We start from the raw sequence: 17,051 nt of genomic DNA, 5'->3' as shown, positions 1-17,051 counted from the left end.
ATTGGGAAAAGATTAAGGTGGCAAGTGGGTGGAGTACCGGGGTGCAAGGTGGCAATGTATGTAATGGAGTGTTTAGGGTACATCTGGGTGCAAAAACTGTGTCTGTCTGGGGCAGAGAGAGGGATTGAAGGGATGTGTTGGGTAGAAAGGGTGGAATGTGTTATTGTGTCTGGTTGAGTGTTGTGGTAAGTAGCTGGATTTGGTAGGGTCCATGTGTCTGGTCAGGTACAGCAGCAGGGATGCGAAGTGGGATATGCCAGCATCTGGCAGGGGAGTGGGGTGAGTGCCAAATCAACTCCACTGTAAGGGTGTTATTTTGGGTCCACCAAGTGGTGGAGAGGAGGGGTATGGGTGTGGGCTGGAGTCAGGCGGGGAAAATAATAGTACAATGTCAGCAGTGGGTCTAGTCTAGTCCTGCAGGGAATGGGGGCTTTAGGGTCCACAGCACAGTACAGGAGAAAGTGTCCATCAGGGAGGAGGAGGTCAGGTCCCAAGGGTGCCGAGTCAGGGTTTGGTGGGTGTAAAGTTTGCAGAGGTCCAGCTTGGGGTCTCTGAGGTAAGTATGAGGTCAAGATTAAGAGTTAAAGATTACTCAGGAAATGTGCTATTTAATAAAGCCTTTTAAGTATTTAATAATCTAATTTTCTTTGTGCAACTATTTTTCTCATTTTCACTGGAATTCTCAGAAGTAACCAATTTAAATGGATACTTTTGGAGAGTTCTAAGCTTAAAGGAATTCCCCAGTGTAAAATTCAATTTTCTGGACAAATCCTTTGGAATGTACTATGATAGGGTTGGGGGTTTGAATTATAGTTAGGGTTAGGGATTCTGCAGGATCCCCTTGCACAACTCATTGCTACACTGGAATAACGACTCTCTAACCAGTGGAATATCCAGGCCATGGCATCTTTAAGTCATTCAGGCACATGCAATAACTCAAATGATGTCAATCAGTAAAAATGTTTTTGGAATCCTGCTATTTCCAAACATCAATTTATAGTATTAAGCATATACCTCATAAATATAAAGATGAATTGAGGCTACTTGAACCTTAAACTTCTTTGGTCTATTTGCTGGATCAGTGATATCACATTTATAGTAAATATATGCTAAACACATTGCCTTTCAGAAGTTTAGTATCAGAATCAGCTGAGTATTTGTCAATCAGCAATCTCAACACTTTTTTTAGAAGTCTGACTTTTTTTTAAATTCATACATTCAAGGGATGCAAGCATTGCCATCCACCCCTTATTGCTCAGAGGTCAGTTAAGAGTCAACCACGTCACTGTGGATCTGGAGTAACGTGTAGGTCAGACCAGGTAAGGATTGCTGATTAGATTAGATTCCCTACCGTGTGGAAACAGGCCCTTTGGCCTAACAAGTCTACACCACCCCTCAAGCTGCTTCTTTCCCTAAAGGCATTAGTTAACCAAATGGATTTTTGTCCCCTGACAACTAACAATAGTTTCATGGTCATCATTAGACACTTAATTCCAGATTTTTTTTGTTCTATCTAATGGTAGAATTATGATGGTACTTGTTTGTTGTATACCCCATACAATTCTGAACTTAAATTTCCAATGTGATTTTATTCAAAGGAAGATGCATGAAGTTTAAAAGTCTAAATTAAACAGTTTATGTCAATATAGTGAGTATTTTATAACAAGGCCACATTGCCTTTGCTCATCTCTGATCACCTCCTCCACCAAAAAAGCACAAACGTTTTTCTTTAACTACTCACAAAAAGAGACCTGCTTTTCACAAACATCAGGTTTGATGACCAGAAAGAAATCAGACCATCCTGCCCCATGAGCATAAAGTTACTGTCTGCAGTGGGGCATATGCGAAGAATTGATTCTCTGTGAGGAGTTTCTTTGAGAATGGCTGGAAAATGGAAAATAACATCTTTGGAGTTCTGATTTGGCTGATTTTTCTTTGAAAACTCCAGGTTTGTGACATTGTAGCCATCACCCTGTGCAGAAATAGAAAGATTAAAGAAAAAAATATTCTCAAGTGCTTTACAAGCAATAAGTGTTACAATACATATCCTCTAACTTCCTAGTTCATGTCTCCTTTTGTGCATACATTATGGCGAACTGAAATAGTTTTCTATCCTAAGGAAACACCTCTACAACCTTGAAACTTAAACAGAACGATTATTAGCGTGCATAAATACACATTTATGCACATGTAGATGTATATAAAATATCTCCACACTTTAGACTTCTCAATGTTAAAATTGATTGTCTATATGGTTGTTTAAGTCAACAATAACATGCATCTTCAATCTATTTTAAACATGCAAGAAACATTTTCTCAGGAAATTCAAAATTGAACCACATAAAAAGATTTTAGACCAAGTTACCAAACTTAAGTCAAAGAATGAGGTTTTTAAGCAGTGACTTAAAGGAAGACTCGAGGAAGCTTAGGAATTTAACTCCAGAGTGTTGAGTTTGAGCAACCAAAGATAAGTCTGTCAATGATGCACTGATGAAAATACTTCACATGTTAAGAGGCAAGAACAGATACGAGCGTGAAGATTTCAAGCAGGGACGTTGTAAATTGTTTACAGAGATAGAGAATGTTATCCTCCAAATTATTTTGCCTCAAATGGCTTTTGAGTAAGTTCCTTCTCCCTAAAATATTCCATTTTCTCAGATAATTTGGTTTCATCTGCATTTGGGCCATGAGAAAAATCATGATCAGAGAATCAATCCATTGGTGAGTATTCTGGTCTTACTTACCAAAACAGGACTGTTAATGGTAACCATTTTGTTTCTTGTTACCTACTCAATTAACTAGTTTTAAATCTTCACTGTATACACAAATGTTCTATAAGTGAGACTTTCTGCACTCTCCAAAAAGGAAAATAACTTGCAGTTTTGCAGTTGATTTCATGATTGCAGGACATCGCAAAATGCTCTATAGTGAAATATTCCTTTTTGAAGCATAAAGCTGGATCTTAAGCTCATCCTCTGGAACATTAAATGAAGTGCTGGTAGCAGGCACATAAAATCCAGTGAGTAACCTTGTCACTGCCCACTCAGCTGCCCCAGCAGGTCTGAAGTTTTACAGTGGTGGGAAGTGCCCTTAGGCTAAATAAAGCCAAGAATCCCACAATCACCAGTACTTTATCATCAGTGAGGGAAGGTGTAGGGCACACTCCATTAAGGAAGGCCCTGAATTTCAGAGGCTGGTGTCGGACAGGAGATGGTGCAGCCTAATTTGGGGGGGAGCCCTTCAGTCTGGAGGTATGCGCCCTTCTTGAACCAAGGTTATCACTTCCTGCAACTGCTTCCTCAGACCATGCCTCTTGAACATTTCCCCCATATCCCTTACTGAGATCACCCAACCCCAGAGGTTCCTGAGCTCTTCAGCATGCTTAAATCCCAGCAGTAACGCTACAGGAACTGTGCAGCTATCAGAGAATCAAGATGTCCAGCACCTCAGGGGAGGTGATGGCCTAGTGGTAAATTGCTGGACTGTTAATCCAGAGACCCAGGTAATGTTCTGGGGACTTGGATTTGAATTCTGCTATGGCAGATGGTGGAATTTGAATTCAATTTTCGAAAAATCTGGAATTAAGAGTCTCATGATGACCATTGTCGATTGTCAGAAAAACACATCTGGTTCACTTTAGAGGAGGAAACTGCCATCCTTACCTGGTCTGGCCTACATGTGATTCCAGACCCACAGCAATGTGGTTAACTCTTAACTACCCTCTGGGTAATTAGGGATGGACAATTAACGCTGCCTGGCCAGTGATGCCCTCATCCCACAAATGAATATAAAAAAAGACCTTTCAAAAGTGGGACTTCCTTCAAATAGAAATCTGCTTTAAACCTATATACACAATTCCGAGTGGTAAATTGTTGCAGAGCAGCTGTCAGGATTGTGTCTGGACTGCCCCTCTTCTTTTTAGCTGAGGAAGGGAGCAAGGACCAAAGTGACCATAAAATTCAGCTCATTGTTACTTCTGTAATAATGGAATTGCAGGAGGCAATGTGTGCACAGCAAACTCACAAAACAGCAATGAGATAACGGCCAGGTAATGTGTCTTTGTGATACTGATATGCGATAAAAATTGCCCAGAACCTGGGGATAACTTCTCCATGCTGCTTTAAAGTAGTGTCTTCAGAGTGTTTAATATCTCATCTAAAAAACTGCACCTTCAACAATACAGCACTCCCTTGGAACTGAACTTATTCCCCCTGGAGTGGGATCTAAACTTATTACCATGGTTAACATCCTCAAACATAATTTTCTGTATATGTGATTGGATAACTACAGCAAAGAAATCTGGGACCAGTAGTTAATCAGTGAGATTAAAGGTTTGAAAAAGAATCAGCACAATAACAGAGCAGGAATCTGAATTACAGCTGATAAGTGAAAATGAAATCAGTTATAGAAAGAGAATTAAGTTAAGGAAAGAAAGATTATGATTAGCAAGTCACAAGTTCATTTCCTGATCACATCCAGCATTTATTAATAACAGTATTAATATATTTTCTAAATGTATTTTTTCTCAAATTACACCACTCTCCACTGTTATAAACCACATATAATGTACAATTTAATACTATTTCCAGATTTTAAACACTACAACTTAAGAGAGACTTCATTCAGAATTTTTCACATATAACATTCCTATATTTGGTTTGTAGTTAATTCACTTAAAACTTGAATTGGAGTGGCAGATGGAAAATTTGATATAAGACTTAATGATCCAAATATTGCCGCATATAGTCAAAACAAAAACATCGTTTAGATTTGCATTAGACGCCCATGAGACTTACCCATTCTTTTAACCTCCATGAAAATTTGACCTAAGTTACTGGACCAGCAAGATAAAAACCTGATGTCCTGTGTAAAGAATGCAGGATCTGAGTAATTTTGGACAGCAACCAAGTATCTTCCTAAACAGATTGAAGGGGTGTGAAATTAACATCATACGGTTTGAATATGGAAGTATGTGTTTGAATGGCCAATCCAATGTTAAATAAAATACAGCAAGAGGAATAAAGAGAAGGAAACAAGAATTTGATTAAGTGGGAGGAAAGGAAGACAAAGAGCAAGTTAAAATTATTAAAGAAGGAATGAGTCGCACTGGCACTAGTTAAATTTTCAGTTCCAGAGAGGTTGACTGACAATATCCAATACAACCAAAAGGTCACTTCGACTGAAAAGGACAATCATCAACTATTGTGATCAGTTTAGTTTGTATCTGCTGTTCAAGTATTGAAATGTCATGCCATTCAATTCATTTACATGTTAAGTCAGACACAGAAATGACATTTTCACAAAGCTGGTGGTGGAGGTTTTTAGACACCAGCTTTAAGATTATTGTGTTGACCTGAAATTCTGGCATCATTCTAAGCTGTCATGTGATTTGTCCATGATTAGCAATGTACACTATCAGCCTAGTTGTTATTTTAAATGACAATACAGGACCAATTCAGACCAGATATAAACATCAGTGTCTGAGGAAGCTGGATCAGTGTCAAGGACTCTGTAAATAAAGGATGACTTGGACATGGGATACTGTCCTCTGTGGAGTTACTTCAGTGGCAACCAGAGAAAAGCATGCTTCTCAAGAAATTCACTCGCAACAGTCATCTTTGAGTTGGGGTAAACATTATTGGCATCATGCTGCTATTTGGGAAGCTTGACTCATTTGATCCTGCCATCGAAAACTGGGCCCACTATATGGAAAGAATGTATTATTTTTTTCAGGCAACTGGCATGGCGGCAGAAGAAAAGCAACAAGTAATTCTCTTGACAACTTGTGGATCCACAACTTTTTCGGTTATTCATAGCCAAACTTTCCCTGAGGCACTACATATTAAACCCTCCCAAGAGTTTATGGATTTAGTTAAGGAATATTACAATCCCAAGCCTCCTCTAATGCTATCGATTTTACTCAGCAATTCTTTTTGAATTAAGGGAATCGGTATCAGGATTTTTGACTGGATTAAAGTGACTGACAGAGTCATGTGAATTTGGTTTAACTCTTAATGCTGAGACCCATTTGCTACATGGGATTCATGAAGTAATCATGCCAAAGCACCTACTAGCTGAAGCCCAAATGGACTTCAAACAGTCAGTACAACTGGCTTTATCATTACTAAATGCAGCACAGAAGTTGCAGGGTATTCTGATGGAAGTGGACATCCTTGCCAGTCGGAACACCACTTGAGTGAAGACAATTGCATTGCCTCACTCAGGCATATCCTGAACAGAGGAACTCTAGGTCAGCCCACAGCAAATCCCCAAAATAAAGCCAAACCTCGGCCAAATAGTTAAAATTTTCTTCAGGATCCAGGCAGAAAGCCACTGTAGTAGTTGCCAGTATGCAGACTCAAGACAGCAAAACAGTCTCACTCGACCTAAATTGAGTAACAGAACTCATAGGCCGGTATCCGGGAGAGAGCACATCCTGGAAAGTCCACCTACATCTGGTTTGGAACAGTTAAATTGCTTAGCGTCTTCCAAATCAGAACTAATCAAAATGGTCACACAGTTCTAAAGGAAGTTGAGGCGCAGCCATTTTAGTGATCATAGAACAGTCACTAACAAAATTCACACTGGAATCCAACCTTTAAGTTTGTGCAAGACCACTGCCAGACTGAGAACCTATACCTGGGAACCTTTACAGATTAAGGGTACAACATTGGCTTGGTCTCTTATGAGAAGCAGCTGGTTCAGTTACCATTGATTGCAGTAAAAGGCTCGGGCCAGAGCTTGATGGGATAAAACTAGTTGAGAAAGATTCACCAAGATTGGCTCAATATTTTTGATTAGAAAATGACTGCCTGAGTGAAATCCTAATTAAATACCCGGACGTTTTTCAGGAAGGTCTGGGGATTATCGGAGGAGCCAAGGCCATCTTACACATTGACCATGAAGCAATTCCATGATTCTGTAAGGCCCACCAGTACCATTTACCTTACAGGCATAAGTACAGGCAGAAATCAGAAGACTGGAAAGTGAAGGAAACAACAAACCAGTCCAGTTTACAGAATGGACAGCACCAGCTCATTCGATTGTGAAGCCTGATGGTTAGGTTCACCTTTGTGGAGATTTTTAACAAACAGTAAACCACTTCTCACAGCTGGATAAATATTCAGTCCCTCACATAGAGGATTTGTACACAAATCTGGCAGCGGGGGTGTGGTAAGGGGGTGCTGTCCTTCACAAAGCTGGACGAGAGCCATGTGTACTTGCAATTAGATGATGATTACCAGAAGTATGTTATAATTAACACCAATACGGATTTGTACCATTATATGAGACTGCTACTTGGGATCATCAGGGGTGCCACTTTACAGCGGATAATACAGGGCATTTTACAAGATCTGACTTAGCTCACTATTTATGTAGATGACATGCTAATAACATTAAAGACCAATAATGAACACTTAGAGAACTTGGGCATGGTCCTCAGATGTTTCTCTCAAGTGGTTGTACGCCTTAGAAGGAAAAAATGTATGCTCCAGGTATCCCAAGTGAACTACTTGGGCTCCATTGGAAGACGAAGAAAGGGCAATCAAAGGTGCCCTAGCTCCCCTATCTGTACAACAGCTTAAGTTCTTCCTTGGGCTGGAAAATTATCATGGAAATGTCATATATAACCTGGCCTCTATCCGGGCATTTTTATATCAGCTCTTAGAAAAGTATTAGCCTTGGAAATGGTCACGTAGACAAGCAATAGCTTTCAAGGAAATAAAGAAGCAGCTATCGTCCTCTTAAGGTGTTTGCACACTATGATGCCAAGCAAGATCTGGTCCCGACATATAATACTTCCCTGTACAGCATCTGGGTAGTATCAGCTCTGAGGTGGTCCAGCAGAGCGGAATGCCCAATACAGTATGCATCCAGGAGTTTGGCAAATACACAGCGTAAATAGGACCAGATGGAGAAGGAAGGTATAGCGGTCATACTTGGAGTCAGCAAGTTCCACCAGTATAAATTTATGTTTGTAAAGATAAAAATAGCAGATCACAAACCATTGCTAGGTCTACTTAAAGAAGATAAAGCAGTACCACCCACTGCTTCAGGCCAAATTCAGCAATGGGTTTGAATACTAAGTGCGTACAATTATGTGTTGGAATACCACCTAGTAGATCAATTAGCAAATGTAGATGCACCACTGGTGTTACTCCACTACAAGAGTCTGTAATGGTTTTAAATTTTCTGGACACACATCCAGTCACAACTGGACACAGAAACATCTGGTCCTGGTGAAATTTAAACAGCTGGTGGTGATAGAGGGAACCAAAGGGTCATCACAACAAGAAATGAAACCTTTTTGGAACCAGACAGACCAGATCACAGTAGAGGACATCATATTATTATACGGAGCAAGAGTGATTGCCCCAGGCAAAGCTCACAGCCGGATAGTGGCTGAATCTACCAGGGTCATCCAGGGTTTTACAAAATCAAGATGTTGGTGAGAAGTTTTTTTCTGGTGGCCAGGATTGGATGCAGATATGGCTGCATTGGTGGTGCGGCTGTGCACAGAGTGACAACAAGCCCAGCAGCTCCCCCACAGTCATGGGAATAGATAAGTAAACCCTGGACTCGGTTACACATCAAATTTGCAGAAGCTTTCGTGGACTCAATGTTCTTAGTCATTGTGGACATCCACTCAAAGTGGCTGTATGTGCCTAGAGTTCATTCGTCAAACATGGAGACAATGATAAAACAATTGTGCCCATCTTTTGCAAGACACTGACTCCTGGAGGAATTGGTCACAGGTAACAGGCCCTTGTTTACCAGCAGGGAATTTGAGTATTTCCTAAAGTCAAATAGTACTTGTCATACCAGGACAGCTCTATACCATCCATTATTCAATGGCCTGGCAGAAACAACAGTCCAGAATTTTAAGGCAGTCTTAAAGGAACAGCCTACAGCTTCACTAGATACCAAACTGTTCTGGTTCCTATTTGATTATAGAACCTCCCCTCATGCAACTGCTACAGGGTAGCTCCAGCAGAGTTGCTAATGGGGAGAAAACGCCATACCAGATAAACCCAAACTTCCTGGACCCAGGGTGGTATCAGGAATGCCAATGCCAGACACAAGACTCCGCTAAGCAAATGAGACAGCTAACTTTAGGGGACGAAGTTTGATGTGGAAACCACGAGACTGGCTCTGCTTGGGTATGAGGCATGGTTGACACAAGGTCAGGTCCACTGACATTTAGAGTTCAGGTAGGTGAAATTGTGCTGAACAAGCATGTGGACCGTATGAAATCTGCAAACTCGCAAACGGTGCAAGAACAAAACATGCCCAGTTTCTCAAATGCCTTTTCAACTGTTCCGGAACTCATGGGTTCTCCCTCTCCATCAAGTGTTCAAGATACCTTGGAATCTGTGACAAACATGGCCGCCTTGATATCTTTGCCACCCGATGAGGAGAATTAATTTCTTCCAAGATACTCCAGGTGCCATGAGCTACTGAGTTACACGCTGCCTGTATCGATAGCAGAGTTGGAGGAAACCGAGCTGCAGCTAAAACGTTGCAGGGAGAGTTACAGAAAAGAAAAAAACATCCCTTATATGTTTGGATTCAGGGATGCTGGGAAAAGCAGGGAAATATTGTGATTATGATCAAGTCAGCCAGGTGAACCTCATAGAATATGAGTTCACGAATTGGACCAGATTAACAGCCCTAATCAGGAAGCCCTGGTTGACAGATTTAAAAAAAAAAGTGTGTCAGAGGTTCTGTTCACCCTGACAGCTGGCTCTGAGGAAGCTGGATCAATGTCAAGGACTCTCCACATATAAATAAAGGGTGCGTTGGTGATGGGATACCGGCCTCTGTGGAGTTATTTCAACCTTCACCATTATTTTAGTTCTATGATTCTTTGAAACATACAGTAGAGGCCTGTTGGCCCACTGAGTTGGCACAAACGAAACTATTCTAAGTCTACATTAGCCCCCTTTTCAGTACTTAGCTCATTGCCTCTAATATTATGACATTTCAAATGTTCTTCTGGGGAGTTTTTAAAGGCAACAAAGTTTTCCACTCCAACTACCTTCCTAGTCAATGTATTCTAGATCCCCACCATCCTTTGAATGACAACATTCTTCCTCAAATCCTCTCTAAATCTCATGCCTCTCACCTTAAAATTATAATCCTTTATTACTGACCCTTCAATTGAGGGAACAGCTATTTTCTACTCATTCTGTCTATGCCCCCTGAAAATCCTACACACATCAATCAGATCCCCTCTCAGCCATTTTTGCTCTATTGAAAACAACCTAAAAGCGTATCCAGGCTCTTTTCACAGCTAAAGTGTAGCTCCATCCCAAGCAATATCCTATGTATAGGTCAGTGATACAACAGTTCAGCTGTGGCCCAACCAATGTTTTATACAGCTCCAACATAACGTTCTTATAATCTATATCACCACTAATAAAGGCAAGTGTCCCTTACACCTTCTTAACTACCCTATTAATATGTCCTGCTACTTTCAGGAATCTGTGTATAAGCACCCCAGATCCCTCTGTTCCTCTGAGCTTTCTAGTATTCTGCCATTCAATGGGTAATCCTTGTCTTGATACTTCTTCTACAGTACATCACCTCACACTTGTTGAGTTAGTTTCCACTGTCTGGTTAAATAAATTTCTCCAAGTCCCCTATTAGATTTATTAGTGACTTTTATTTTTATTATGTCTGTTCCCTATTAGTGAAAATACCTTCTCTACCTCTACTGTATCAAATATTGCCATAATTTTAAACTCTGCTATCATATCACCTTGTAGCCTTCTCTTTTCTACAAAAGAGCCCACGCATGTTCATTTTTTTCCTTATAGATCAATTCTAGTATCTGCCTTCAACTGAGTGAAACCAAGAACCTTCACAGTTGTTTATACCTCTACATTACTTTGATCAGTTTATTGCCGTCTATTATTGCTATACACTGTCAAAATAATGGAGATCTATAGAAAAAAACTATGACAGTATGTACATTTTGTAATGACTGAGGTAAAAAGCTTTCCAGCTACCATGGTTTTAATACAACAACAGTACTTACAGGTTCATCTTGGTATAATGCATTTATGGAAGAAGTTCTGTCTGTTATTTCCTCCATTGCACATCCACTTCAAGCACAGCATTACTGGCACTTAAAACATCACTTATAATGACACTTCTTGATAACTTACATGTAACTATGGCAACATATCTCGGCAACAATGAAACAGAGAAAACTCCTGCTGAGCTCAGTCAGGAGCTTGCAGTCCTTTTCAGATTAAGCCTAGAGCTAAAATTTTGTTTACTGTATATCCATACCGATAGACTTAAGACCTATATAGAATTACTATGAAATATGATCCATTTTTATTCTCCAACACAATTGGATGTGAAACTGCCTAAGCTAAACTTATAAGAAGTAACCTTATCCAAGTAAATTTACTGGCTTTTTTAAAAGGCCTTGTAGAAGGTTCAAATAGATCCATTTTGAAATAAATCACATTTTCATTGTCTCTTTAATCTCTCTGATATACCAATTAATTTTGTCTGACGCAGACTGCAATTTAGTCACAAAACAAGTAAATAAGCCCATGGATGAATGAAGAGGATAAATAATCTATCCATATCATATTAGAAATCTTACATACAGTGCACTTTATTCATTATCATACATTTATTTCACTCTGCCACCCCGACAGGTTTGAGTCTCCAATTTGGCCCCAAATACCATTCTGTTCTCTGCCCCCAACCTGGTGTTACGTGCCCCAATACACTCTGGGTCCCTGACCCGTCTCTAACAGCCCAATTGGTCTGATCCCTTACTTAGCCCAATGCACCAACAACCACCCCTCCTGGCCTGACCTTTAGCCCTATGTTCCAGCATGGCAACAACCAATGAGCTTATTAAAACAAATACTCACCAAATCATTGTCTGCTTTCAAAGAGGTTCAAGCTAGTGTTCTTGATGCCACTGAAAGAGTGATGTTGACCCTTTTTTCTCTTACAGACCAGGTGAGTCTTAGGTTTTCTTCATGTATGCATGGGAGATGGACCCATCAAAGATGGCACACAACTAAAACTTTGTTACAAAAACAATGGTTTCATACTGTCTGTACAGATAACAAGTTTCCATTCAACTACTTCTACAGATATTAAGTTTCCAACCAATTTACTCATCCATATCTCTGTACAACACTGTTCACATTGTCTGCATTCCACGTTCAGACACTACAGTCTTGTGTGCTATCATATTTAAAGTAATACACTTGATTATATTATCTAATCATATCATAACATGTTCACATCTTCTAACTAAGTACAGTACTTAATTGTATCTATCAGAAGACTTATACTGTCCTTTAAACCCCTTTCATTCTGCAATTTCATTAAGGATGGCTATAAATGAAACTTTTTATGCCTTTTAATATGATAATATTCAGATAACATTGGTATCAAATTTAAACTCAGTGCACTGTCTACTTATTTCCAATTAGACATTCTACTATTGATTTTCAGAGCTGTAGGACTCTACCAAAAAGTTCTTTTTCTGGTTTGTACTGTTTCCACCTGTTGAATCTGCCTTGGCTTTACAGACATTCCCTTCTACTTTACTTTGGTCTGTATTTGTAGCTCCATACTCTTTTTTTTAAATGAACCACTTTTCCACAATTACAGCACTGACTGTGTGGTTTGCTTCCTTTACATCTCAGATAACTCAAAATGACAAAGTTGACAAGATCTCACCTTATTCTCTGTTTTGGAAGGCTGCAATTCTGCTGTGCTTTCTTCCTTATTGCCGCACTTTTTCATAGCATCTCATTTTTCCCTTGAACACCCTGCTCTGCCTCCAATGTTTTATTTAGCCTAGTGATCTGTACTGTTTTCTCCACCACCAAGACCTGGCTTTTGAAATATCTGGCATGGCCTTATTCAATGCTCCAACCATGATTTATCATAAATTAATTCTGCCTGCAGCCCTGCATTGTATGATTCTCTTCTGGCCAGAAAAGATCATTTTATAAACAAAGCAATCCTTTCGCCTCCCTCAGATTTCTTTTATTAACCTTTACATGTTCTATGGCTGAAATTCTGCACACAATACAGCAAGTAGCAATCACCCTTAGTACTTCTTCATACAATGACACATTTTCATCAATGCTTTTTCTTGCTAATACATCCATATGCCAACATGGTTCCCATCTCTAAAAATACTGATATAATTCTTTTGACCTTTCCTAACAAATCCTAAAGCTGTTCTATACCTTTCATCTCCTCTTCCAAATTCCCATTGCTGGGCCTGGTACGGTCCCTTAACTACCTGGAATGGTTCTAGGAGTAGAAGAATAGGACTTTAAACTAGCAATGTGTGGGGGGGGGGGGGGGGGCAGGGGGGGAAATGGTGAATCTTGCTCTGGTGGGAAATGAAGCAGCAGGTAAACATCTGTAGTGGTGGATTCAACTAAGTGGAAAAATATGAAAGAAAGGACAGGGATGGAAAATTCAGGCAAGGTTATTAAAGTCTTCAGCACAGACACAAACAAGACAAAGTGTTTGGAAAAGGCTAGCAATCAAACAGTGGAAAAACGAATGAAAATGAGAAAAGGGAGGGTTAATACAGGACTGAAGGTGTTTTATCTGAATGTACGCAGTATAAGAAATACAAAGAATGGACTTGTGGCACAGATCGCATCTGGCAGGTATGACATGGTCGACATCATAGAGACATGGCTGCAAGGAGATCAGGATTGGGAACTAAATATCCAAGGACATACATCCTTTCAAAAAGATAGGCGGGTGAGCCGAGGGGGTGGGCTTGCCCTCTTAGTGAGAAATGAAATTAATTCAATAGGAAGAAATAAAGTAGGAGCAGATGGTGTAGAATCTGTGTGGGTAGAATTGATGAACTGCAAAGGTTAAAAAAAAAACCATCGTTAGGGTTGTGTTCGGGCCTCCAAACAGTAGTCAGGAGCTGGGGCACAAGATAGACCAGGAGATAGAAAAGGTGTGTTAGAAAGGCAAAGTCGCAGTGATCATGGGGGATTTCCAAAGTCAGGTGGACTGGGAAAATCGTGTTAGTAGTGGATTGCAAGAAAAGGAGTTTGTGGAATGTCTATGAGACAGCTTTTTGGAGCAGATCACGATAGAGCCCACAAGAGAACAGGCAATACTGGATTTAATGTTGTGCAATGAGGCAGACTTCATAAGGGAGCTTAGGATAAAGGAACCCTTAGGAGGCAGTGGTCATAAGATGATAGAATTTACTCTGCAATTTGAGAGGGAGAAGATCGAATCAGAGGTGACAGTATTACAGCTGAATAAAGTTGACTACAGGGCTATGAAAGAGAAGCTGGGCAGAATTGACTGGAAGAAGAGCCTAGCAAGAAAGATAGTGGAATAGCAATGGCAGGAGTTTCTGGGAGTAATTCAGGAGATGCAGCAAAAATTCATCCCGAGGAAAAGAAAGCATGGTACAGGGAGGATGAGGCAACCATGGCTGACTAAGCAAGTCAGGGATAGCATAAAAGCAAAAGAGAAAGCATATAATGTAGCGAAGGGCAGTGGGCAGAGGACTGGGAAGCTTACAAAGACTAACTGAGGGCAACAAAAAAAAATAAGAAGGGAGAAGATTAAATATGAGGGTAAGCTAGTCAGTAATATAAATGAAAACTGTAAGAGTTTTTTTAGGTATATAAAGGGCAAAAGAGAGACAAAAGTAGACATTGGACCACTGGAAAATGATGGTGGAGAGATAGTAGTGGGGAACAAGGAAATGGCTCAGAAACTGAATAACTTTGCATCAGTCTTCACAGAAGAAGACACAAGTAAGATCCCAAAAATTCAAGAGTCAGCAGGGAACGGAGCTGAGTGTGGTTGCGATCACCAAGGAAAAGATGCTAGTAAAACTGATTGGCCTGAAGGTGGACAAATCACCTGGACCAGATAGACTACACCCCAGAGTTCAAAAGGAGATAGCTGAAGAGATAGTGGAAGCGTTCGTGATGCTCTTTCAGGAATCACTAAAGTCAAGGAGGGTCCCAGAGGACTGGAAAATCGCTAATGTAACACCCCTGTTTAAAAAGGAAGTAAGGCAAAAGACGGAAAATTACAGGCCAAGTAGCCTAACCTCGGTTGAGGGCAGGATTTGAGTCCATTGTAAAGGATGAGATTTCTGAATATTTGGATATATAATGTAAAATAGGGCAAAGTCTGCATGGTTTTGTCAAGGGGAGGTCATACCTGACAAATCTGCTTGAATTCTTTGAGGAAGTAACGAGCAGGGTAGACCAAGCAGAGCCAACTGATGTTATCTACCTGGACTTCAAGAAGGCCTTTGATAAGGTGCCACACAGGAGGCTGCTGAGTAAGATATGGGCCCACGCTGTTAGAGGCAAGGTGTTAGCATGGATAGAATATTGGCTGTCTGGCAGAAAGCAGAGAGTAGGGATAAAGGGGTCTTTCTTGGGATGGCAGCCAGTGATGAGTGGTGTTCCGTAAGGGTTGGTGCTAGGACCACACCTCTTCACTTTGTACATTAATGATCTAGCGGAAGGAACCGTGGGCATGCTGGCTAAGTTACAGATGATACAAAGATAGGCGGAGGGACAAGTAGTATTGAGAAGGTGGCGAGGCTGCAGAAGGACTTGGATAGGATAGGAGAATGGGCAAAGAAGCTGCTGATGGAGTACAACGTGGGAAAGTGTGAGGTCATGTACTTTGGTATGAAGAACAAAAGCGTGGACTATTTTCTAAATGGGGAGAAAATTCAGAAGTCTTAAGTGCAAAGATACTTGGGAGTTCAAATCCAGGATTCTCTCAAGGTAAACTTGCAGGTTGAGTCAGTAGTCAGGAAGGCAAATGCAATGTTGGCATTTATTTTGAGAGGACTTATATATGAAAGCAGGGATGTATGACTGAGGCTGTATAAAGCACTAGTCAGGCCACATTTGGAGTATTGTGTGTAGTTTTGGGCCCTATATCCCAGGAAGGATGTACTGACCCTGGAGTGAGTTCACAGGATGTTCACAAGAATGGTCCCAGGAATGGAAAGCTTAACATATGAGGAACGTTTGAGGACTCTGGGATTATACTCGAAGGAGTTTAGAAGGATGAGGGGATATTTAATTGAAACTTTCAAAATACTGAATGGCCTGGACAAAGTGGATGTTGCGAAGATGCTTCCATTGGTAGGAGAGTCTAGAACCTGAGGACAAAAGCTTAGAGTAAAGGGAAGATGTTTTAGAAAGGAGATAAGGAGAAACTTCTTCAGCCAAGGAGTAGTGAATCTATGGAATTCACTGCCACAGAAGGCTGTGAAGGCCAGGACATTGAATACATTTAAGACTGAGATGTATAGGTTCTTGATTATCAAAGGGATCAAGGGTTACAGGGAGTAAGCAGGAGAATGGGGTTGTGGAACTTATCAGCCATGATTGAATGGTGGAGCAGACTCGATAGGCTGAATGGCCTAACTTCTGCTCTGATGTCTTATGGTCTTAATAGCCTCCATGCCTCACCTGAGCTCTAGATCTTCTCCTTCAGACATGTAGGAAGATGGAATTAAGGCTACCTCTATTCAGTTATGACCTTACTGAATGATTCAAGAGGATCAAGGGGCAGAAATACTTGTGCTGTTGTTTCTTATCATTTGTGCTGAATGGCCAAGGCATAGTTTGTAGATGTCAGAAAAGAACTGAATAAGAATAGTTTTGAGAGGGGGCCTAAAGTAATGACGGCAGATTAGAAAGAGATAACAGCAGTTGACTCTATGATTATGACTATGTAAGTTGGAATGAAAATTAGTGAAAGCAGTCCCAATTGTAAACAGTTCAAAGTCACATAGGTTGCTTTTTGGCTCTGCCAACATACTATTTAGGTACTGCAACAGAAAAAGAGACACGTTAGATGATACAGATGATATAGGAAGGATAGGCACAGATTTATATCTTAAAATTGTTTATAGGATATGACAGTTGCTGAGAAGGCCACCATTTCTTTCTCATCTCCATTTGCACTTGAAAAGGTAATGGGAAGCTGCTACAATTCAATGTTGTCAGGGAGGAAGCTCCATGATT

General features: G+C 40.5%; 1 protein-coding gene across 5 annotated transcripts in view; it reads right to left on the bottom strand.

The window, feature by feature from the left end:
- The window catches only part of LOC125450726 (WD repeat-containing protein 64-like), a 122,645-nt gene extending 111,501 nt beyond the window's left edge, over positions 1–11,144 (bottom strand). For all 5 annotated transcript variants that reach the window (XM_059643862.1, XM_059643883.1, XM_059643980.1 and 2 more), the window contains exons 1-2: positions 11,042–11,144; positions 1,742–1,972 (exon numbers count right to left, since the gene is read on the bottom strand). In XM_059643862.1, the coding sequence (XP_059499845.1) occupies positions 1,742–1,972; positions 11,042–11,098 (288 nt within the window). In that variant the 5' untranslated portion in view covers positions 11,099–11,144. The remainder of the gene's footprint in view (positions 1–1,741; positions 1,973–11,041) is intronic.
- Between the last annotated feature and the right edge of the window lie 5,907 nt (positions 11,145–17,051).

Source organism: Stegostoma tigrinum, chromosome 1 (genome assembly GCF_030684315.1).
Source record: "Stegostoma tigrinum isolate sSteTig4 chromosome 1, sSteTig4.hap1, whole genome shotgun sequence".
Classification (NCBI taxonomy): Eukaryota; Metazoa; Chordata; class Chondrichthyes; order Orectolobiformes; family Stegostomatidae; genus Stegostoma; species Stegostoma tigrinum.
This window is presented reverse-complemented; position numbering and strand designations above follow the sequence as displayed.